Source organism: Cricetulus griseus, chromosome 2 (assembly GCF_003668045.3).
Source record: "Cricetulus griseus strain 17A/GY chromosome 2, alternate assembly CriGri-PICRH-1.0, whole genome shotgun sequence".
Taxonomy (NCBI): domain Eukaryota; kingdom Metazoa; phylum Chordata; class Mammalia; order Rodentia; family Cricetidae; genus Cricetulus; species Cricetulus griseus.
In genome coordinates this window covers 96,630,452-96,653,734 of record NC_048595.1, presented here as the reverse complement: position 1 = coordinate 96,653,734, position 23,283 = coordinate 96,630,452, and the positions used below count along the sequence as shown (strand labels likewise).

At 47.6% G+C, this 23,283-nt stretch overlaps 1 protein-coding gene across 1 annotated transcript in view; it reads right to left on the bottom strand.

The window, feature by feature from the left end:
- Gabbr2 (gamma-aminobutyric acid type B receptor subunit 2) overlaps window positions 1-23,283 on the bottom strand; it is a 344,902-nt gene that overhangs the window by 120,328 nt on the left and 201,291 nt on the right. The window contains 1 exon segment of the mRNA XM_027403592.2: window positions 12,300-12,536. Coding sequence (XP_027259393.1) covers window positions 12,300-12,536 — 237 coding nt within the window.

Genomic DNA, 23,283 nt, shown 5'->3' with positions numbered 1-23,283 from the left:
AAAATCAAGATTCTTCAGAGAAGTAGTTACCTTAAAACCAAACCAAACCAACCAACCAAACAAACCAAGAGCAGAGCCCTCCTGGCTTCAGTGCTGTTTCCCAGGGGTTACAGGTTTCCCACCTGGAAAGTATGCTGGTGGAAAGACTTGCTGGCTTATTTCAGCTTCATTCTTTGAGTGCAATTTTTTTTTTGTCTTCTAGAGGAAGAGAGTTTATGGAGCTGTAGAACAAAAGTTCAAAGTGGAGGGTGAAAGGTAGACAGCTTAGGTCCAAATCCTAGTTTCTCCACTAACCAGCTCTGTGACCTTTGGGAAATTAATTAACCTGTCAGTTTTCCCACCAAGTGTTGCTAGTTTCTACTTTTTGGGCCTTATTAGTTTCAAATGAAGACCCTAGAATTGGGAAGCTCACAGAACAGCAGCACATGGTACCCCATTCCTGGAGGCCAAAGGTTTTGTGGGTAGGCCGATTGCTTCTAAGACCTGGGAGGGAGTACTAACTGCCTGCCTCCTGACTTTTGGTGGCTTGCAGGCAGTCTTCAGTGTCTCATGATTCTTAGAAGTGACATCCCTCTAGCCTGTTCCGTACCAGGCCTTCCCCCTGCCTGTGTGCCTGTCTCAACTGGTTATGTCATTATTCTGCTCCAGTGTGACCATGACAAACTGCACCCACATCATTCCAAGGCCTCTGACATTATGAACATACAAATCCGGGGTCAGGGAAAGCAACTCAACCCACAATAGGGCTTTATCATGAGAGTTAAATGAAATACTACAGTGGAGAACTAAGCTCAGTACCCACCATAGAGCAAGCACTCAGTGTTCTTATCATCTTCCACCCATTGTTACAGCAGGCACTACGGTGATCACCGTGTTCCCGGCTCCTTCTAGGGCTCATGGTCTGATTCTCTCTGGGACCAGACTGCCTGTGCTCAGGGCAGCCACTAAAGTTCTAAATGATACACTCCCCCATGCTGTTTTTTGTTTAAAACATAGGTAATTTTCTCCCCTGCCTCGAGGAAGTGAAACTCAAAAGCTTCGGAGGGCTAGGCATCAATTCACACAAATTGCTAAGCCACACTGTTTGGGGCTCTCAAACGCATCTGACAGCAGGAGTAGGAGGCAGTGGATTTCTGAGCTGTGTGTTGTCTGCACTCAAGTGCAATTGCGTTTGCATCAATGTCTCAGACACAAGGTTGTGAGACCTCTGGGGCTTTTCCTGTTTTACAAGAAATTCGTGTGTGTGTGTGTGTGTGTGTGTGTGTGTGTGTGTGTGTGTAAGCGCACATGCACGAGTGTGCTCATGCCACCGTGCGTGTGTGGAGGTCAGAGGACAACCTCAGGCATTGGTCTTCTTTCTACATTGTTGGAGGCAGAGTCTCTTGTTGAACAGGTGAGGCTAGCTGGTCCATGAGCCTCACCTGTTCAACAAGATCCCCCCATCTCCACCTCCTACATCACTGTAGGAATACTGGGATTGCAGACATGTGCTCCGGTGTCTGACTTCACATGGGTTCTGGGGATTTGAACTCAGATCCCTGGGTTTGCATGGCACTTTATCAACCGAGCCACTTCCTCAGATCAAGACTTCTGTTTTTGGAATGAGAAGCCTGGAATGTAGTTCTAAGCTGGGTTTACCAGCCTCCTGCACTATGATTATTTATTCAGTCAACAAACATTCATTTCATAGATGAAGAGCCAGGTCTTACTCAATGTCACAATGACTATACCTACACCACTGTCATCAGCTCACAGACTCACTGTCTGAGGGAAGAGGCAGGCTTATGTCCCACAATGTGAACTGGAACCATATTGCCCTCAACTACTTACATGGGATGGTCATATTCCCTGCCTCCCATGTATCTTATCTGGTTGTTCAGACCAGGTATCTTGTAGGCAAAACCCTATAACATCCCAAAGTTAACTTGTAAGAAGAGCAGGGGATGCTGAGAATATCATCTGTGTCAGCAGATGGGTAGTCTGGACTAACCTTTCCTCACCACCTGTACAGTCTGGGTAAATCAGTTAATCACTTATATGTGCTAGGCCTCTTTTTATAATCTATAATAGCATTCGGTTCTTCATTCATTCATTCATTCATTCATTCATTCATTCATTCATTCATTCATTCGGGTACTATTTAGCAGACATCTCCTATGCTCCATGTCTAAGATATTGCAGAAAAGTAACCAGGCAATAACAAGTGAGTCATGTGTGTCAGATGGGAACCACTGCGGACAAGGAGGAAGGCTGGGGCAGTGGACAGAGGAGGGAACAGCAACTCCACACAGGGTGTCAGGAAAGTCCTGGCTAGGAAGGGGATGGGGGTGGGGTGGGGGGACAGGAACATAGGACATGAAAGGGAGGCCAGGTCACCAGCACAGGCTCCTACCCTGTGTGTGTCTGACCTCAGCCTCTCATCTCCTGTGTGAGGCATCCAGAACTGGGGTGCTGCCCAGCCGCAGTGGGGGTCAGTTCCTAGACAGCGTGACTACATTAGAGGAGGTGCAACAGTGACTCAGGAAGCTCAGTCATTATCACACTGTCTATTGCTAGCAGCTACTGCCCGGAAAATATGCTTGCTGGTGTGAATTTGCAAGGCCACAGGACCACATTACCTCTAGGTCAGGCCTGGGATTTGAGACCCAGGGAGACACCCGTGGGACTCGGGAAGGGGAGGTCTTACAACTTGAGTAAATTCCTGACACTTTGTCACAGCAAGAATTTGGGAATTGCTCCTGATGGATCCACGAATCCCAATGACCTGTCTACTGTCAGCTCTGGTTAGTGGCTGGGTTGAAAATGGCTTTTTATGTCCAGAGGCCCGGAAGGCATGGGTGAGGAAGTGTTGTTAGATTTCTCAATTAGCAAAGTGACTGGAGGAAAGAAACACTGATGGCTGAGCTTACCCTAGGTGTGCAGTCCAGGGGGTCGCTTGGGGATATGGACACGAAGCATCTTGGTGCCTGAGTACCCCAGAGATGCCAGAGAGGCTGATTTATCAGAGGAGACAAATGAGACTCTCTTAGCTGAGGCTGGGGATACTAGGCAGGGACACCAGTGAGATGTGCAGACTGAGTAGGAGGGAGGCTTCCTGAGCTCCCCCTCAGGTGGGGGAAGCCATGGAGGAAGACTGGTGCCAAATTCAACACCCAAGATAACAATTAGGTTACAGTGAAACTTCTTTCTAGAAAATACTTGGTTTTCCAGTTAGAAACACCTGGCGGCCTTAGGTTAGGTTCCTCAGAAGCATTTGTAAGTGACATGCTATGGACATGTTCTCAGAAGAAGGCAGCCAAATCAGAAGTGGTGTGAAGATGGTACACTTTGGCTTAATCCTGGACCAAGTCAGTCATTCCTGCATCTCCAGGAAGGATGGGACTCCCAGGCACTGAGCCCTGAGGCTCCCAGGTGGGAGCTATTAGCCAGACACCTGCAGCATTCAGGGGATGGGCTAACCCAGCCAAACCCTTCAAAGGAATCCCAGGGGACCTGGGTGGGGTGCCAACAGCACCTGTGCAATTAGTCTTGTGCATAACGCTAAGTGGTAATTCTAAGGGCAGCTGGAGCTGAAGTGGCACAGAGCCAGACAAGAGGTAGCTTGGTGACAGACGCCTTCACACCCCAACTCAAATTCTTAGAGTGAGTGAGCAGCAGAGAGCGCAAAATCACATCACCCACAGGTAGACTTTATTTGGCTTTGTTTTGAAACTGACCACTATAACTTTAACGAGGATTAATAGATTGACTTGTCATCGAGACGGTGAAAATGAGTTTATGTATGTGAAGTACACAGCCCCTCATAGATACACCGTGACTGACTGTGTGTTCAGTCCCCCTCAGAACAGCATTCACAAGAACTGAAGTAAGAATGGTGCTGCCAGTGGGCACCGAACACTAATGTTATTTCACATGAGAACATAACCAAGTGGGACATAGTTCCAATATGCAGATGAGGAAACCTAGGCCCTGACAGTGAATATCTTCCCAGGTCACCTAGCTGTACCAGGTACTTACACTGTGGCCTCTTGATCTGACTTCATAGCTACAGTTCTGGTTCCAGATTGTAGGGGTTGTTCTAGGCAGTGGCTTATTTCTAGTGGCTGGTTAGAGGGTGGCTGGTTCAACAGCATGGACAGGGCGGGGCTGATTCTTAGGTTGCCTCTTCCATTAAGTGTGTGTGATCATGACAATACAGTCCAGGATTCCAGGGACCAGTGCAGGGGTAGGGGAAGTTCTGGAACGGATTTCTGTTGCTCTTCAGTGTTGGCCAAGGAGGATTCTGAGAGAGCTCCTAGGAAGGGACACAGTGAGCAGCACAGGAATGAGCCAGGTCTCTGGGACAAGGTTGATTTTCTAGGCTACACAGTGGACTAATCACACTGCAGAGCTTCAGACAAGGTCTGGAGCAGAAGTCTGAGAACTAAGCTGGGTCATACAGTCCCATGTAAAAAGTTGGGACAGAGCCATGGCTGGCTGAGTGACAGCCCCAAACCATCAAGTCTCAGGTGACAGGTACTCTCCACTCCTGAATGGAGTTCTTGAGACTGTTGTCTCAGTCAAATGTGTTAAAACACAAACAAACCCATGCTTCAGGGCTGAATGAGGGCATCAAATACAGGACACAGACATGTAGGTTCAGTATTGGAAAAACAAAAGCAGTCACCCACAGGATCACACAGGTAGGAGAGATGGGCTAGTTCTCAGAGACTGTTTTTAGATATGTGTGCACATGTGATATGTGCATATATCTATGCATGTGTACCTATGTTCAAGCACATAAGTGGGTGTGTCTGTGTGGACTTGCATACATGTCTGAACATGTGTGTATCGTGTGTAGTGTGTAGTGTGTGTGTGTGTGTGTGTGTGTGTGTGTGTGTAAGTTTCTGGATAGAAAGTGAACTTCTCAACTTCAGGATGACAGCTGGTCTGGGCCACAGTGGCATGGGATGGCAGATAGTTTGAGCCCACTCTGCACACTCTCCAATGGGGTTCTGTTGCTTTTCCCAAGCTGTCCTCTTTTCTTGGGCTACTGAATGTCATACGTACCACTTATTAAATATGATGAGTTTTAAAGAATAACCAGAAAAGAGGCCAAGGAGAAGGCTTGATTGGTAAGGCTCTTGCATGTAAGCATAGGACCTATATTCAATCACCAGCGTCCATGTAAAAAGTTGGGTTTAGTAGCACACACTTATAATCCTAGCCATGGGGAGCAGGAGACAGGAAGATCCCTGGGGCTCACTGGCCAGCCAGTCTAGCCTGATCAGGAATCTCAGTCCAATGAAGAAACCTATTTCAAAACACCAGATAGAAAGATGAAACCTGAGATTGACCTCTGGTCAATGTGTGTACATGTGTGTACACCCATATACCCACATCCATGCAAACACATGCTTCTACCAATATCCACACAAAGATCCTTTTTATCACAGAAATAGTAACCCCAACTAAGATAAGCCTATGGGAAATGTGCTGGTTGAATGAGAATGCTCCCTATAGGCTCATGTATTTGATTGCTTAGATACTAGGGAGTGGAACTGTTTGAAAGGACTAAAAGGATTAGGAGGTGTGGACTTGTTTAAGGAAGTGTGTTACTGGGAATGCACTTTGAGGTTCCAAAAGCCCATGCCAGACCCAGTCTCTCTCTCTCTCTCTCTGTCTGTGGATCAGAATATGAAGCTCTCAGCTCCAGGGCTATGCCTGCCTGTGTGCCACCATGTCCCCTGCTACGATGATAATGGACTAACCCTCTGAAACGGTAAGTGAGCCCTCAATTAAATACTTTCTTTCATAATTATTGCCTTGGTCATGGTGTCTCTTCACAGCAATAGAACAGTGACTAAGACATGGGGCCTTACTGAGAGACCAGTGAATAAGAAGTTCTGGGCATTGCATTGCTTAGCACTTGAATTTCTTTTCATGGCCTCTTTTTTCTTTAATTGATGTGATATATATATATATATATATATATATATATATATATATATTCCTAAATATATAAATACAGCCTGCTCAGTCTGCATACTGTTATTTTATGTGTGTATTCAGGGCTAAGTCAGCCTCCCCCCACAAGACCCCTCTCATACCACATCCAATCTGTCTACCCAGTTAGATGCTGCATATTCTTCTCTGGGATATAACCTGTCCGTCTGCCTGATCTTCCCCTCTATGTACCCTCCCCAGCCCCCCAGATATAGCCCAGGTTCTAAGTCCAACACCCTGACTTAGTCTGACTACCCTTGCCTGCACAACAACCAACTTCTAGGCTCCATCCACCAGGCCCCTCTCTGCCCTCCCAGGTCCCACAGGCACCTCCCATGCCCCATCCTTTTGGTATTGGGTAACTGTCTTAGTTACTTTTCCATTGCCATGACAGAACACCACAATCATGTAAACTTATAAAAGAAAGTATTTAATTTGGAGATCATGATTTCAGAGTGTTTAAGTCCACAATAGCCATGGTGGGGAGCAGGCATGGCACTGGAGCAGTACTGAGAGCTTACATCTGACCCACAAGCATGAGTCAGAGAGGGGGGCACTAACTGGGAATGACTTGAGCTTTTGAGATCTCAAAGCCCATCCACAGTGACACACCTCCTTCAACAAGGCCACACCTCCTAATCCTTCCTAAACAGTTCCACCAACTGGGAACCAAGCATTCAAATATGTGAGCCTATGGAGATCATTCTTATTCAAACCACCTCAATAACAATTTGGTGTGCTCTTCTGGGGGGGGGATTCTTTTTCCTACTCCAAGCATCCCTTAGTTGCTTTCAGCTCTCTGTGTAGGGTGAGACCTCATGAGTCACTCCTCCCCACCCATGTTGCCATGTTTATTGGTGGTGTCCTTGCTCAGACTGTGAATTTTAACAACTCCTGGAAGAGCCTCAAGTCTGGGCAGAAATCATGTTCTAAGATCCCCCCCCTTTCAGAAAAACGACTGTGGAGCAATCTGTGAGCTTCTGAGACCTAAGGAGGGGATTCCAGCCTGAGATTCATTCCCCATATGCGCTCGGCAGAGGGAGGTTCTAGGTGAGGGAGAATCCTGGGATTCCTGGCTGTGGGTCCTTACAGGCCTGAACATCACACTGTGTCCCCAGAAAGCCAGAGGTGCACAGCATGCCTGGGTCATTGGCACACAGCAGAGGCATAGATGCCCATTCCTGTGGACTCCAGTCCCCAAACAGATGACATGGAGCTCAGCCTCAGGCTAAGCTGGATCTCCACTCTGAGATTTAGAGAAGGAATTTCTTCACCAACATGCCAGCTAGGCATCCGGGCCCAGCTCCCAGTAGACTGCACACGCTGAATCAATTGAGTCATGGATATAATTAATTTAATGCATTTAAACGATTTTCTGTATAGTAAACATGCTGAATGAGGGTGACCCAGTAAAGTCTGAGACACGCAGACGGTGAGAGTGATGAAACCGCGTCAGCAAACGCAAAGTGCTTCAATCTCTTCTCGCTTGTTTCCTTTCTTCCAGCTCCTCACTGATGGCTGAACTTGGCCTTCTGCAGACTCCCTGGCCACAAAGGCACTTTCTACTGTGTCAAAGGATATTGTATTTCCACCAGTCCAAACATAATTTTAATGAGGCCTGTCTGGAACCCAGAGCTAGGTGCGTCTTAATATGCAATAAAGGGACGAGTAGAAGATAGAACAAAGGGCCAAACGGATTCACTTTGCAGCCTTTCTTGACTGAAGGGGACTCATGAGGGCAGCAGGGACAGTGGGTGGAGTTGGTGGAGGCATGGTGGGTCTGCCTGTAATTGGGGCTCTGCCCAGCCTTGGTGCTGGGGACTAGGAGGGAGTCATAACCTGCCCCCTCCCATCAGTGTCACTGATAACGTGAGGGTGTTGGCTCTGTGGATTTTTAAGAGTGTGTACAGGTCTGCCATTTGCTGAATTATGACTCAGACTGGTGCAGGTGTCAAGGAATTTCCCATTAGTAAGAAATTCATCTTCAAGCCCTGGAAAGCATTTTGGCCCGTCTTAGCTAATTGCTCATCAAGTAGTGATTATTTGGCTTAGATGACAGGGTGCACTTTGCAGGGGTTATAAATGAGCTCCTGCAAAGCCGCACCAGGCGCCAGGCGCCAGGCGCCAGGCAAAGGGCTGGCCTCTGGGCTTAGAGACTCAGCAAAAGGCTTCTGGGCTTCAGCAGCGCTCTGTCAGCCAGGCAGCACTGGGTGTCATGAACTCATTTTACCATCAAGAAGCAAAGCGGAGGACAGGTGAAGCAGCCTTGCCCCTCCTTCCTCTCCAAGGCTGAGCAGAGAATGTGCGCAGTGAGGGGAGCTTACCCGACTGTTGTGACCGTGAGGAGAGGCTGTAGGGAGAAGTTCCTCTGCCAAACCAGAAGCTCCTATACCCCAGGCTAGCCCCGAACTCACCATGTATCGACGAATGACCTTGAACTTCTGGCCCTTCCTCTGCTCACTCCCGAGTGCTGTGATTACAGGCCTGTGCCACTATGTGTGATATATGTGATGCTGAGGATTGAACTCAGGGCTTTATTTGCACTGGGCAAGCACTGTACCAACTGAGCCACACCCCCAGTCTGGTAAGCCTTTTTCTCTCAATGTATTTAAGGCTCTTGCTATGTAGCTCAGGCTGGTCTCAAGTTCACAATCCTACCACCACCTCCTAAGTGCCTGGATTACAGACATGTGCCACCATGCCTGGATTTTAGTAGGTTTTAGTTAATAGGCTCTGGGTGTGATTTCCTAAGAGGTTCTGAGGATAAAGGCAACTCTTTAAGCCCCAGTTTGAGGCAAGTGGCTACAGTTTCCAGCCTGAATCTAGGCTGTGCTGTAAAAACGTACTTGGCCAACAACTACACAGAGCCTTCACATCTGAATGTGGGAAGGGTGTCCGCATTGAGACCTATGGGCTTTGGAAACCAACTTCCCACCAGCAAACTCAGAGCCTCCCCTCCAGTTGGGGAGTGACTTCTGGGCAACAGCTTGCATTAGAATCACCTGGAGGGTTGTTTAAGGACCTAGCATCTAGAGAACCAGTCAATGAATCTAACAAACGATCAGGTAATGCTGACCACACTCTGAGAATGGCTGGCCTATGAGAGTCATTGCTTGTCAATTTAGAGTCGAGTCCCAACTTAGACCCCCAGGCCTCCCATTGCCCCCACTCAAGGTTCTCTCTCAGATGGCCAACTGGTCAGCCAGCCTTGAGTGCTTAGTGCTTGCATGCTATACTACTCAAGGCTAGGCTCAAATGCTGCCTCTTCTGAGAAGCCATCCCTGAACTTTCCACAAAGGTCAAAGACATCCTTGTAGGCTAGGGGAGTTTTCCCCTTTGCCAAATGCTTTTAACTTTTCCATGCCAGCTTTGTTTAGGTCCCACCCCTATATCTACACCTTTGTACACACTCTCAGCTGCTGCAAGACCTGCCTGCCATACTGCCAGCCACCTGAAAACACCTTCCAAACCCAATGTTTAAGAAATGCACCAATCCTTCCTCTCATCTCATATCACTACCCCATGGTGGACTGATCTCTAATTGGTTCTGAGTTCCATAAAACACAGGACAGCACTTTCACCCATTCACTGCTCATCACTACTTCAGGCAAAGTTTCTGTATTTGCTAGGAAGATGAGAGGCAGACAGAGTACCAAGAGATACCCGACAGCCATGCCTATTTCCAAAAGGCAGTGCCATGCAGTCATGAAGACCTAGACCCACACTTAAGTCCCAGCTCCTCCTCTGATTAGTTGCCTATGACAAAGCTCTGAGCCCAGGGCTGGTCATTTCCTGCCCAGTCTGCCCACACATGTGAAGGGACCAGCTTCCCATTTTGGCAGCTATAACAGCTGAACAGGTACTTGCCTGACCTTGTCTTGGTCACTAGGAGGCCAGATGCCTGCCTCGTGGCAAGGAACCAATCAGAAGTTAGATGGTGGTGCTATGCTTTACAGCTCTGGGTGTGCTTTACGGACAAGTGCATAGCAATGGCGCACAGAGCATAGCAACCACCCTGGGAGGGCCTATGGGCCATAACCACCAGTTGACCAATCAACACAGGGCAGGCCCTCCAAGCCTGGAGGCACACCAATCCTGAGCCTGTGCGTACCCCTAGACACTCCCCTATAAGATCTCTATGGAGTGTCTTCACAGCGTCTTTCCTAGTCATCCTCCACGGTGGATGGACGAAAGGCCCAAGCTAACATGGGGCTAGCTCGTTAAACAACTACAATAAAGCCTCTTGCTGTTTGCATCAAGCTTTCGCCTTTGCATGGTGATTGGGGTGGCCGTGGTCCTGGGCTGAGATCCTGGGGGCCTGAGCCTCCGGGGGTCTTTCACATGGAGCCCTGCTCTCTGGGAACTCCCCTCCCCGCTCAGGGAGAGCCCGGCTAGGGCTTCAGGAGGCCCCAGTCTCAGACCTTGCCAGGGGCCAGGAAGTGATGAGCACTTAGCACATGGCCCCTCTGATGAGCTTTCTCCAAGGGCTGGTCATTTCAACAGGTATAATACAGCAACTGCTCTCATGGGACCTAAAGATACAACAGGACGACTAGGGACAGTAGCAAGAGCTGGGATTTCCTGCATTCCAGCACTAGACATTCACGATGGGGTGGAAGCTATACAATGCCCAAGGTCCAGGGCTGGCATGGAGCCCCTGGATGAGTATTATCAGGGCTAATTTTCCAATGTGCATGCCAGGCATGCCTTACCATCTGCATTTCCCAAGAGAAAAACTTGAAGCTTAGATCAGGTAATCCTCCCAATCAATATTAGCAGTTGCCACACCAAGGACTTTTATTTTTTGTACTTGAGATTGGGGACTAAGGGCCCTTGGAATGCTGGGCAAGCATCCAAACCCAGAGCCATATGAGGGTAGGGGAAAGGGAGCTGCCACAATAAGAGCAGGAGAAGAAGAGTAGAGGAGAGGAAATGGGGAAGCAGAAATATTGAGTTGGGGGAAGAATAGAGGAAAGAGAGCAGGATGAGAGATACCATATCAGAGGGAGCCACTATAGGTCCGAGAAGAGATCTGGAACTAGGGAGATCTCCAGAGACCTACAAGGATGACACGATCTGACAATCCAGGCAATGGTGGAGAGGATAACCTAAAAGCCCTTCCCCTAAAATGAGATTGATGACTACTCTTTATGCCATCCTAGAGCCCTCATCCAGTGGCTGATGGAAGCAGAGACAGACATCCACAGATACACACTGAGCTGAAATCTGGAATTTAGTTGAAGAGAGGGAGGAATGAAGATCGAAGGGGTCTGTACCAGGTTGGAGAAACCCACAGGAACAGTTGGCCTGAACAAGGGAGAGCACATCGACCCCAGATGCTGTCTGGGAGGCCAGTACAAGACTGATCCAGACCCCTGAACATGGATGTCAATAAGGAGGCCTCTGCACTCCAGGGAGCCTCTGGTGTGGATTAGTATTTTTCCCTGGTGCAAGAAGGGACTTTGAGAGCCCATCCCACGTGAAGGGATACACTCTGGCCCTGGACACATGGGGAAGGGCCCAGGCCCAGCACAGGAAGATTTGGTGGACTTTGTAGAGCCCCCATTGAGGGCCCTACCCTGCCTGGGGAGTGGTGGGTAGATGGGGTGGGGGTAGGCTAGGGGTGGGAGGTGAGGGGAGGGAGAGGGAGAGGGAGAGGGAGAGGGAGAAGGGACTTACATGTGAAACAAGCTTGTTCCCTAACTTGAACTAATAAAAAAAATTTAAAAAAGGAAACCTGTAAAAAAACAAAACAAAAAAAAAAAACCAAAAAACCCAGAGCCATGTTCTGAGACTCTTTTTTGTTTTCAGTTTGCAATGGTCTCACTGAGTTGTTCAGGCTTGCCTTGAACTTACTCAGTAAGGCAGGCAGGTCTTGAACTTGAGACCTTCTTGCCTCAGCTTCTCAAGTAGCTGGGATTACAGGGCTGCACCTCCAGGCACAACACAAGGACTAATCTTCACTAACTACTTTGCAAACAGAGGCATTGTTCCTATTTTGTGAATGAAAAGTCTGTAGTTCAAAGAAGGGTCACTCCACTGTAAGTAAAGACACAGGATTGGAACCTGGAACCCACAGGGTGGTAGAGTGCACTCACCCTTGCAGACATCTATCCTTTCATGGAGATAGTCATGGAGATATTTCCCCAGTGAAAGCCCATCCACCTCACACCTCCTTTCAATATTCCCAGCAAGTTCCTTCAGTTACCCAGAGAAGAAAGCACACATCAGCAGGTACATAGCAGCCCCTCTTTTGACCTTGTATGACCCCCCAAGGGCACTAAGAAAACAGCCCATGAGACTTGGGAACTGACCGTGACCCCGAAGAAGTTGGTTTCGTTCATGGCATTGAGGATAATCCTGCCCAGCGTGTGGTCTGTGTAGTTGAAGTCCTGGATCCGCTGGTGCCTGCTGCTGGCATGCAGTGTCTCCATGGCTCTCTGCAGTGTCTTGGCGATGACCCAGATGCCATCATAGGCATACCCATGGAACTTGCTGGGCCCCACACCTGAGCGCTTGCTGTTGTATTCTCTTTCATATTGCTGTGGAGTCTGGAAGAGCAACGGGATGGGGGGGGGATGGGGGAAATCAAGTTACTGTAGGGACACCAGGTATATTGATACTCTTCCAAATCTGCTGTGTGCTCATCACAATGTCAGGCTCACTGTCCATCCTGTCATTTAATTCTATAATGATTTCCTAAGATGGCAGCCATTATAGAAGTGGACACTGACTTGCTTAGGTCACAGAGTCAGTGAGTGACAGGGCTGATCTAGCTCTGCCTGCCTGGAAGACTAAACAGAGGGTGTAATGCAGCCTAACTATGGACCCTCCTTGCCATGTTTTCAGGGCCTGCATCTGGAGAACTCCTGGGAGCCCACTTATCAGGCCTAGCCATTGAAGCTATATACAAGTCAACAAAATATTCAATGAATTATTTTCAATTTTCCACCAACATAAACATACTTTCCAAATGATTTAAAGGCAGGGTTTGAACTTAGCACTGGGGCTCCTCACAACTTCTGGCCAGACAGTGTATGGGGAAAGCCAGTCTTGCTGGGCAGTCCGGCCCTTCCAGCCCCTCCCTTTCCCACTGCCTCCAGCCTGAAGCTCATGGGTTCTCTCTGTCCTTTGCCCACAGCCTCAGGGACCTTTGACCCACCCAAGAGGTGGTTACCCCTAAGAACCACAGGTCCCTAGACTCTGGAACTGGCTCTAGGACTTGGGCAAGGAACTCAGAGCATGGGCTAGGAGATGTGTCCAATATTTTAGCTTCTGATATGATACTTCCATCTACAAAGTTCATAAATGCAGATCCATGTGATTGAGTCACAAAAAAAAATATCACACAACCCCTCACTGTTTTAAGCTTCTGACTGATTCTGTGTTGGCTGCATTCATAGCTGTCGTTGGCTGGGTGAAGGATGGATATGCTTGGTTGAGATTCTAGAAGGTTCTAGCTCTGTATTCATAGCCCTGTGGATTCTAAGCCCTGCAGGACCCTGTAAGGCCCTCTAGGAACACAGGCCTTGAGGCAGATTCAGGCAAGTAAATCTGTGCCTTCTACCCTTCAAAGCTCCACAGGGTTTGTGAGTAGATTGCCACTGGACCACAGATCCTTGCTGAATTCTATAAAAGAATTCATTGGTGACATAAGCATCTTGATTGGCCACAAAGTCCTGAAGTTGCTCTTTTTATCAAATTCCTTGCAACCTCCTCAGTGGGAAATGTTATCACAGCTGTCTGGGACAACCCTCAGAGGGGTCAAACCACACAGAAACTGAAGGGCCCTGGTCAACTCACCCCACCATCCTGTACAGCCTGAGGGGCTGAGAGATGCAGAAGTTGGTATGAGTGTGTGAGTATGTGTGTGAAATCAGACGGGCCCCCATCCTGTTGCTGCTCTCTGGTCATGATGTCATTGGAAGCTTGCACAACTGTCCGTGGACAGTACGCACGGAAGGTGGATCTGCACAATCAAAGATCAAGGGGTTTTACATGCATGGAGCCCACCACGCCAAGAAGTAGGGTCTCTGGTAGAGTCACCCAGACAGGTGTGCAGGACCTCAGACCAGGCGCCTCCAGCTGTGGCCCTGCAGGATTTCTGTTTGTTCCAGTGAAGCATGTCCAGCAATGAGACCATAGTCTTCCCTCTAGTCTCAGGCTCTTCTGGAAACCTAGGATGTCCCTACCTGTCACTGATCTCCAGCCACCACTTCCCTATTTGTCTCCCCAAACCCAAGCAGAACTGACTTTAGTTCCTGGAAGACCAGGCCTTTGGGCCAACTTATCTTTTGCATCCACGCCCCACACAGTGAATCACCTCACATCCCTGTGTGTCCTGACTTGTGTCCAGGCATGGCTACAAAGGGCCAGCACCCTCCCTGGCCGAGTGCACGCCTCCTGGGGAGCTACCCAGCATGAGGCGTTCTCTCATCTTCTAGCCTTCCAGGTGCCTAGATCATATGGAGTTTCCTTGTACCCCAGGGCTTTTGCACTGGTTATGTCCATTGGAAAACTCCCCCAACTCAGAGTGCTACATAGCCATAGCGTCATGTCACTGGAACAGCCCTCATGAGCTATTCTTTCTAGCACTTACCACTCCTGTGTGGCCTGTTGGTTGGCCTCTGTTTTTGCATTGGCGCTCAAGGGTCAGGATATAGTGTGCTTCAGTCACTGAGTGGTCCCCAGAATCACATGATACACACACTCAGCTGCGCAGTCTGCTAAATGCAGGGACACACCTATGTATACACCACAGAGCTAAATGTAGGAACACACCTATGTACACACCATGGGGATAAATGCAGAGACACACCTATGCACACACCACGGGGATAAATGCAGGGACACACCTATGCACACACCACGGGGATAAATGCAGGGACACACCTATGCACACACCACGGGGATAAATGCAGGGACACACCTATGCAAACACCATGGGGATAAATGCAGGGACACACCTATGCACACACCATGGGATAAATGCAGGGACACACCTATGCAAACACCACGGGATAAATGCAGGGACACACCTATGCACACACTGAGGGATAAATTCGGGACACACCTATGCACACACTGAGGGATAAATGCAGGGACACACCTATGCACACACCACAGGATAAATGCAGGGGCACACCTATGCACACACCACGGGATAAATTCAGGGACACACCTATGCAAGCACCACGGGATAAATGATGCTCCCTGATACTGAAAGGTACCATGCCACTGTGTATGAAGGCACCTGTTTCCCAGCATCCTCAGTAATAGGTGTTTTAATAAAAAAAATATTGTCAGTTTGTCAGGAAAACATATTATATTCTTTTACTTCGAATTTTTCTTTCTAGTAGAATGAGCTCCTTTCGGATATTGACTAAAAGTTGTTTTTACTTCTGAGTTAAATTTCTTCTTTACACTACATTGCTGCTGTGATGGCCTGATCTTTCAGTCAATTGTTTTAAATCATCTTGCTCTTTTTCCAGTTTTTTATTACTTGGTTCTCTCTGTCTCTGTCTCTGTCTCTGTCTGTGTGTGTGTGTGTGTGTGTGTGTGTGTTTGTGCCTGTACCATAGGCATATTTGCTGAGTATTGATCTTCAGGCACAGAATGGCAGGCATTATACCACAGAAATACCTCCACCACTCCATCCCTCCACACTCCCAGGCCTTGAATTTGCAAGTCTCCGATTCATCCTCTGAAAGTAGCTAGGACTATGGGCCTGGGCTATCATTCACAGATTTAAAAAAATATTTAAATGTGATTTGGGTCTACATGATGGTTAGTGTTACATTCAACTTGACAAAATCTAGAATCATTGCCAAATGGACCTCTAGGCATGCCTGGGAGGGTGTGGGAGAACCACCGTCTTAGCTGGGGTGGGAGCACTCCTGGTCTGTTTATAAAATGGAGAGCTTGAGCTGAGCATACATTCATTGCTTTCTTCTCCTGGCAGCTGCCTCAAGCCGCTATGAACCCCCGCCCCACTATGATGGACTGTGGCCTGGAACTCTGAGTCAAGATACACCCTTTTCCTCTAAGTGGCTTTTGTCAGGATATTCTGTCACAGCAGCTGAAAGAAAAACTAAGACTCTATTTCTGGTTGTTAATTTAGCTCTTCAATATTTTTAAAATATGTAAAAGCTACCTAGATGAGTATTCCTATTATTATCATCATCGTCATCATCATTTTGTTTCTTCAGGCAGGGTTTCTCTGTATAGCCCTGGCAGTCCTGGAACTTGCAAGCATAAGAGGGATGAGACCCTCTCACTTCTATCTTCTTGAATATCCCTCCCTACAAGTGTTCTCTGATGCACACAAGGCACCAGAAGGAGGGGTGCCTATGTCAGTCTGCTTTCTGTGACTATAACATGGTATCTGAGTTCATAACCTTAAGAAAAGAAAAAGTTTCTTTTGGTTCAGTTTGGAAGTTTCAGTTGGTGATTGGCAGGCCTCACTTTTGTTCTGTGGTGAGGTAGCTCATCAGGTAGAGGGGGTGTGGTCAACAAAGTCACTAACCTCATCAGGTAGAGGGGGTGTGGTCAACAAAGTCACTAACCTCATCAGGTAGAGGAGGTGTGGTCAACAAAGAAACTAACCTCATGAACCAGGGAGCAAGAAGAAAGAAGAAAGGGACTGTGTCCCATAATTCCCTTCCAGGGCAGGTCTCCAGTGACCTAAGGATTTCCCACTAGGTTCCAACTCCCAAAGGTTCTATGACTTACTGACAGTGCCCTCCTGTTTTAACCCACATGCATCAAGACCATGGTAGCAACCATCTAGAATTCCATTTACTCTACCCAACGGTGCAGTCAGGTGGTATTTTAGATAGCACCCTAAGCTGTCTGAGATCCTGTAAAAGTCAGGGGCTGTTATAGTTCAGATGGAAAATATCCCCCATTGGCTCACATACTTTGCTCACATACTTTGACACTTGGTCCCTAGATGGCAGCTCTGTTTTGGGAGACTGTGGGGAACTGTGGGAAGTGGGGCTTCTCTGTAGGAAGTGAATGGCTAGAGGGTGGGCTTTGTGGGTTATCGCTTTGCCCACTTCCAGTTCAAGCCTCTTTCTGTGTTTCCTGGTGGGCAGCCAAGATATGAACAAGCAAGACCACAGGCTCCCACCGCCACAGCCGCAAACCACTCTGGCTGCCATGCTTCCCCACCATGATGGACTGTATCCCCTCAAACTGTCAGACAAAATAGATCTCCCTTCCTTAAGTTCCTTCTTGTCAGGTGTGTGGTCACAGCAACGAAATAGTGACTACTGCAGGGTGGGATGGAGGCCTGAGGTGAACAGGCCCAGGATGGCCACCACAGCAGCTCATTGCCTGCATATTTTAACTTTCTTGACATAATGAGAGAGAGAGAGTGTGTGTGTTTATGCATGTGTGTCTGTGCACCTGTGTATAATGACCATAAAAGGACTGAGATCATACAGCTTATTTGACTTGGCCTTGGGACTAATACAGGCCTCTCTGTCTACTTTTTACATGAGTCACTTAGAAATCTCTATTTTTTTCTACTTTACTTTTCTACTTTTGTTGTTGTTGTGGGGATGAGGAGCAGGAGCATGGCCATGTGGACAAAGGGTCTGGCTGTCCACTGTGTTTCTGTGAGCAGAGGTTTGGGAAAGGACTGGATGTAGGGCTTGCCTCTTTCCTACTGCATCACATCCCAGGCCATTTACCATTCCTCCCAGGTGATGCCAGGCCATCCAGAGGACAAGTTCTCATCATTGCCAGAGACAAGGACTAGCTCCCCTAAAGCTGCCCTCTGGTGTTAAACTGACAAGGAGTCCTGGCTATTGTTCCTCTAGAAGTTATGGTTATCACAAGGTACTAGAAGTTTCTGAGAAATAACTTGGCATAGATGGTTCCCCTTAATCACAGGCTGGATTTCAGTGTTTTGAGAGGCAGATTTTGGGGTGTGGGACATATTTTCCCTCTGAAAATGTGTTATAAAGAGTGGTTGAGCTCCCAGGCTAGCCAGCATGGGCTTGCAAAGCTAACAGGTGGCTCAATGCTGTGAGTTTGCGATTCCAGCAGAACCATGCTGGCATGGTTAATATGGATCATCTGCTTAACAGGATGCAGGCCCACCCATGTTTATAAGGGTGGGAAGTCCTTATAAACTCATGCCATGGGCTGGAGTCCTGGAATGAATAAAAAGGAGGATCATCTCTCTCTGCTTCCTGGCTGCAGATGCAACATGAATGGTTGCCTTAAACTCTTGTTACCATGGCTTCCCTGCTGTGATGAACTGACCCTAAACTGTGAGCCTCAGAAACCCTGCTTCCTTCCTTGAGTTGCTTTTGCCATGCATTGTGCTTCATGGGAGAATCAAGCCTTGCAGACAGAAGAGAAGGGACAAGGACACACCCTCTTTCATGCTCTGATGCCCACCTTCCCTTGGGGGATGTTTGGTTCACAGGGCTTCATTGGTGTACTTCCTACACTGGTTCCTACACTCCAGTGAAGTTGGTCCCTGGGGTGGCTTGTTAAATGTGAATTCCAGGACTGCCTGTGTTTCCTTGTCAGGGAGGGAGTCCAGTTAGATGTGTGCAGTTTTAAAATCTCAGCTTTGAAGGCCCTCCACAACTATTCTTGGGACCTCTCAACAGAAAGTTCCCAGTATTTTCTGAGTCCCTTCCTAGCTGAGGTTACTCTGGGTTCAAAGGTGGCATCTGTCTTCCGGTAACTCTTCTTCAGTAAGCTCCATGACCCTGCTGAGCCATTGGAAACATGCCTGCTCCTTCTCACACCTTGCAGCTCCTCATAGAGCAAAGGACAGGGACATCCCTTCCCTCAGTGACATTCTCCTGCCAAGCTAAATAGTTTTAGTTTGGACTTCTGTGACTGTGATGAAAAACTCCTGTCAGACCAGTTTGACAGCGAAGAACAGAGAACAACAGCCAATACAAAGATAGCTTCTTAAAACAAAGAACAGCTTCTCTTCAGACATCAGAAAGCAAGCAGGGTCAAGGGTGGTGGCACATGTCTGGGATCCTAGCGTGCAGGAGGCTGAGGCAGGAAAGTCATGAGTTCAAGGTTAGGCTGAGCAGCACAGCCAAGAAATGAATAAATAAAGACAGACAGACAGGAAGGAAGGGAGGGAGGAAGAAAGAAACGAAGCGCTCTCTCACTTGCATCACATGTCACTGAAGTCTATCAGTTATGACTGCGGGTATTATAGAAAAGGAGGGGGTATTAGAAATAATCCCATAAGAAACCTAAGTCATGAAGTTATGAGGCTTGGACTTTAAAACTTGAAAGGCTTCTGTATTCAAATAAATAGATGAGAAGATATAAAGATAGAAAGGAATGAAGAAAGGAAGGAAGAGAAGGAATGGCAAGCAGTCTGGCCAGCTGGGACCCTAAGGACTACATTCCATGGAGAGATGCTTTGAGATGGTCACAGACCTTCTTACTGAGGCGCTGGCAGGTTTGTGAGCAGGAAGTTGTCCAGCTAAGGCTAGATCAGGAAGCATTGGGCAAGGCCTTTTGGCCATCCCCTGTGGGAAGCCAGAGGCTGCATTTCAGGGCTGCCTGGGCATGGAGATGTGAATCATGAGGCTGACATGACAAGAGACATTTTCACTTGAAATGTTTTACAGCTAAGCTGCATAAAGCAAGAGGCCACAAAACAAGGCAAAAGCACCAGGAGAAGGGATGGGACCTATTTAGAGTCAGGGTCAGTCAACACCTCAGGGTTTCCGATGAGAATGCTGAAGGGCTGACCACTGGGAGTAAGGATAAGCTTAAACAGACTAGGGCTTGCAAAGCCAAAGCCAATCCTGGAAACATCTCCACCCCGACTGTGTTAAAAATAAAGTTTTTTTTTTTTTTTTTCTCACTGAAGTGGATGACTGCAGTGTCCGGATTGGTAGCAATCTCTCGTATGCATCACATGTCACTAAAGTCTATCAGTTATGACTGGGGATATTATAGAAAAGGAGAGGGTATTAGAAATAATCCCTCAACTGGGATTGTCATGTAAATCAATCTTGTTTCTAATTCAAATAAAAAATGATAAAAAAAGAAATAATCCCATAAGAAACCCAAATCATGAAGTTATGAGGCTTGGACTTTAAAACTCGAAAGGCTTCTGTATTCAAATAAGTAGATGAGAAGATGTAAAACATCACCAAGGAACTGAAAGCTATAAAAGAAGAAATGTAAACAGGAGAAAAACAGAAATTCTAAAGATAAAAATACAACCCACCAAAGTAAAAGATTTGATGGGTGGGGGAAGCAGTGGGTTTGACCAGCAGAAGCAGACAGGTGAAATGACATAGACCAGTAGTTAGTGTTCAGGGGCATGGCGAGGAAAGGACAGAAAATAAGCAGCACAGAGAAATGCATGGAACAGAGTAGAAGTACGTATCATGGGTATAATCGTTGTCTTGAAAGGTAAGGAAGAGAGAAGGAAGCAGAAATGTAGAGACCTGGAATTTCCTTCCCAACACTCCAGCTCATGGAGTCATGAAGTCCTCTGAAGCCCTGTGGAGTCTAATAAAGAAAAGCACACACATGCACATGAATGCACAATCACCTGACCAAAGCACACTGTTAAAAGACCAATGTGTGCTAGCTGGTTGAACAGACATGGTGGAAGCCAGGAGTCAGTGACATCTTGAAGCTGGGAGGAAAAACAAATGAACTAGAGGCTGCCCCTTGCTAAGAAAACCCTCTGAGTTAAATGTGAAACAGGACATTCAGCACAGCTAGGAGTGGGGAGAATGTGCCTGGTAGATGATAGCTAAAGAATGATCAGGAAAGAATCTTCAGGCAGAGAGGAGCTAGGAAGCAAGGAGGACCCAAGAGAAGATAGCATAGTCCCTCAAAGAAGGGGATGGGGACAAGAACCCCTGACCAAAGTGGGAGGTGGGGAGAGGAAGGAGGTAGGAAGGGAAGAAGGGGAGGGGGAGGAGAACAAGAGGATTGAGACAGGGGAGGAGTAGAGGAGGGCAAGAAAGGAGATGCCTTGATAGAGGGAGACAGTACAGGTTTGGAGAGAGGTCTGGCACAGGGGAAATGTTAGGGGATTCACCCTTAGTAGGGATGACCCCAACTAAAAAGCCAGGCAGTAGTGGAGAGGATGCCATTGATGCCCTTCCCCTATAATGAGATTGATGTCTACCTTGTTTATCATTCCTAGAGCCTTCATCCAGTAGCAGTTTGAAGCAGAAACAGGCACCCACAGCTAAGCACTGAACCATACTACTGGAATCCAATTGTGGAGAGGGAGGAGGGATGAGCAAAGGAGCCAAGATGGGGCTGGAGAAACCCACAGCAACAGTGGACCTGACCTACTGATAGCATGGAGACCCTAGTCATAAAGCTGGGGAAACAGCTTTGAACCAAACCAAGCCCTCTGAATGTGGGTGCCAGCTAGGAAGCCAAGACAGTCTGTGGGACCTCTGACAGCGGAGCCAGTCTTTAACCCTAGAGCACAAATGGACTTTGGGAGCCCACTGCCTATGGAGGGATACTATTGCAGCCCAGATACAGCAAGGAAGGCCTAGGCCCGCCCCCAAATGATATGATGGACTTTGAAGGACCCCCGTGGAGGACCTCACTATCCCTAGGGAGGAGTTGGGGTGGTTGGGGGGGGTTGGTGGGGAACATGGGTGGATGGGAGGGCGAGGGAATGGGGGGGGATGGATATGTACATATGAGTAGAAATTAAAGAATTTAAAATAAAGAGTCTTCAGGCAGAAGAGAATGGCTCTAAAAGGAACATAAATGCTGGAAAGACATGCATATAGGCGAGTCCACACAAGTGAAAACCAACATCTGGCCAAGAATACTCTAGAAGATTAGAGACTGCAGACTCATACCCATAGATACCAGGCTTTGTTTTACAACTTTAGTGATCAAGATGGCATGACAATGGTATAAAGACAGACAGACCATAGAAGACAGTGGACAGTACAGAGATGGGCCACACTGTGCAGGCACTAGATTCATGACGGAAGCTATGCAGCATGGCTTGAGAGGAGGACAGCAATGGTCCTTTCACTAAACGGTCCCGATCAATTACTTGTCATATGGAAAACAAAGCAAATATTGATTTTTACTTTAGATATACATACATTCATTTTCATGCACATCTGATATTTAACATGATTCAGAACAAAACTAAAGGATAAGGCAGAAGGCTTAACAGCCTAACTGGGTGAGGAAGGGCAAAATGCTTAGACAAGACACAGCGCTGAACATCTATTGAGCAGGACTGCATTAAAATGAAGAATTTCTATCTATCAAAAGACACCAAGAGAAGTAAGTCACAGAGTGGGGGAAGAGAAAAGTCTCACGTAGACTTCTCAAAAGCTTCTCAGGGAAAACACAGAGGGGATTTCTATCTCTGGGCCACCAGCTAGCCAGCAAAAATCAAAAACCAAACCAAACCAAACCAAACAAAAAGTCAACAACAGCCAGGCAGGGACTCCAGTAGAAAAGTGGGTGAAAGAACTTAATTGGAACCCAGATACAGAGAAGGACGAGTGAAGAGCACAGGGGTCCAGACCAGGCTGGTGAAACACACAGAAACAGCTGACCTGAACATCAGGGAACTCTTGCTCCCCAGACTGATAGCTGGAATACCAGCATGGGACTGATCCAGACCCCAGGAACATGGGTTTCTGTGAGGAAACCTCAGAAATCTACTTCCTGTAGAAGTTAAGTACTTATCCCTAGCATAGGTGTGGACTTCGGGAGCCCATTCCACATAGAGGAATACTCCCTGAGCCAAGACACAGGGGAGTGGGCCTAGGCCCTATCCCAAAGGATACAATAGACACTGATGACACCCTATGGAAGGCCTCACCATCCAGGGGGAGCAGAAAGGATATGTGATAGGTAGGGTTTTAGTTGGGGGGGTTGGTAGGGGAGGACGGGTGGGAGAAGGGAACTGGGATTGTCATGTAAAACAATCCTGTTTCTAATTCAAATAAAACAAAGTTGAAAAAAAAAAAGAAAGAAAAGTGGGTGAAAGACCCAAAAGTCAATAACAAAAGAGGCCCAAAACAAAACAAACCAAAAAGGTAGGAGAGAATGGGTGGTGCTAGCTTGGTAAGACTGCTTGCTGTGCAAGCGTAGGGACCTGAGTTTGATCCCCAGGACCTACATAAAATCTAGGATGTGGTGATGCCTACTTGTAATCCCAGTCCTGAGGAGGCAGAGGCGGGCAATCCTGTTGGCCAGATAGTCTATCCTATTTGGTGAACCCCACGGGCCCCCAGGAGACCCTGCCTCAAATGAGGTGGGTAACATACCCCTGAAGTTGTC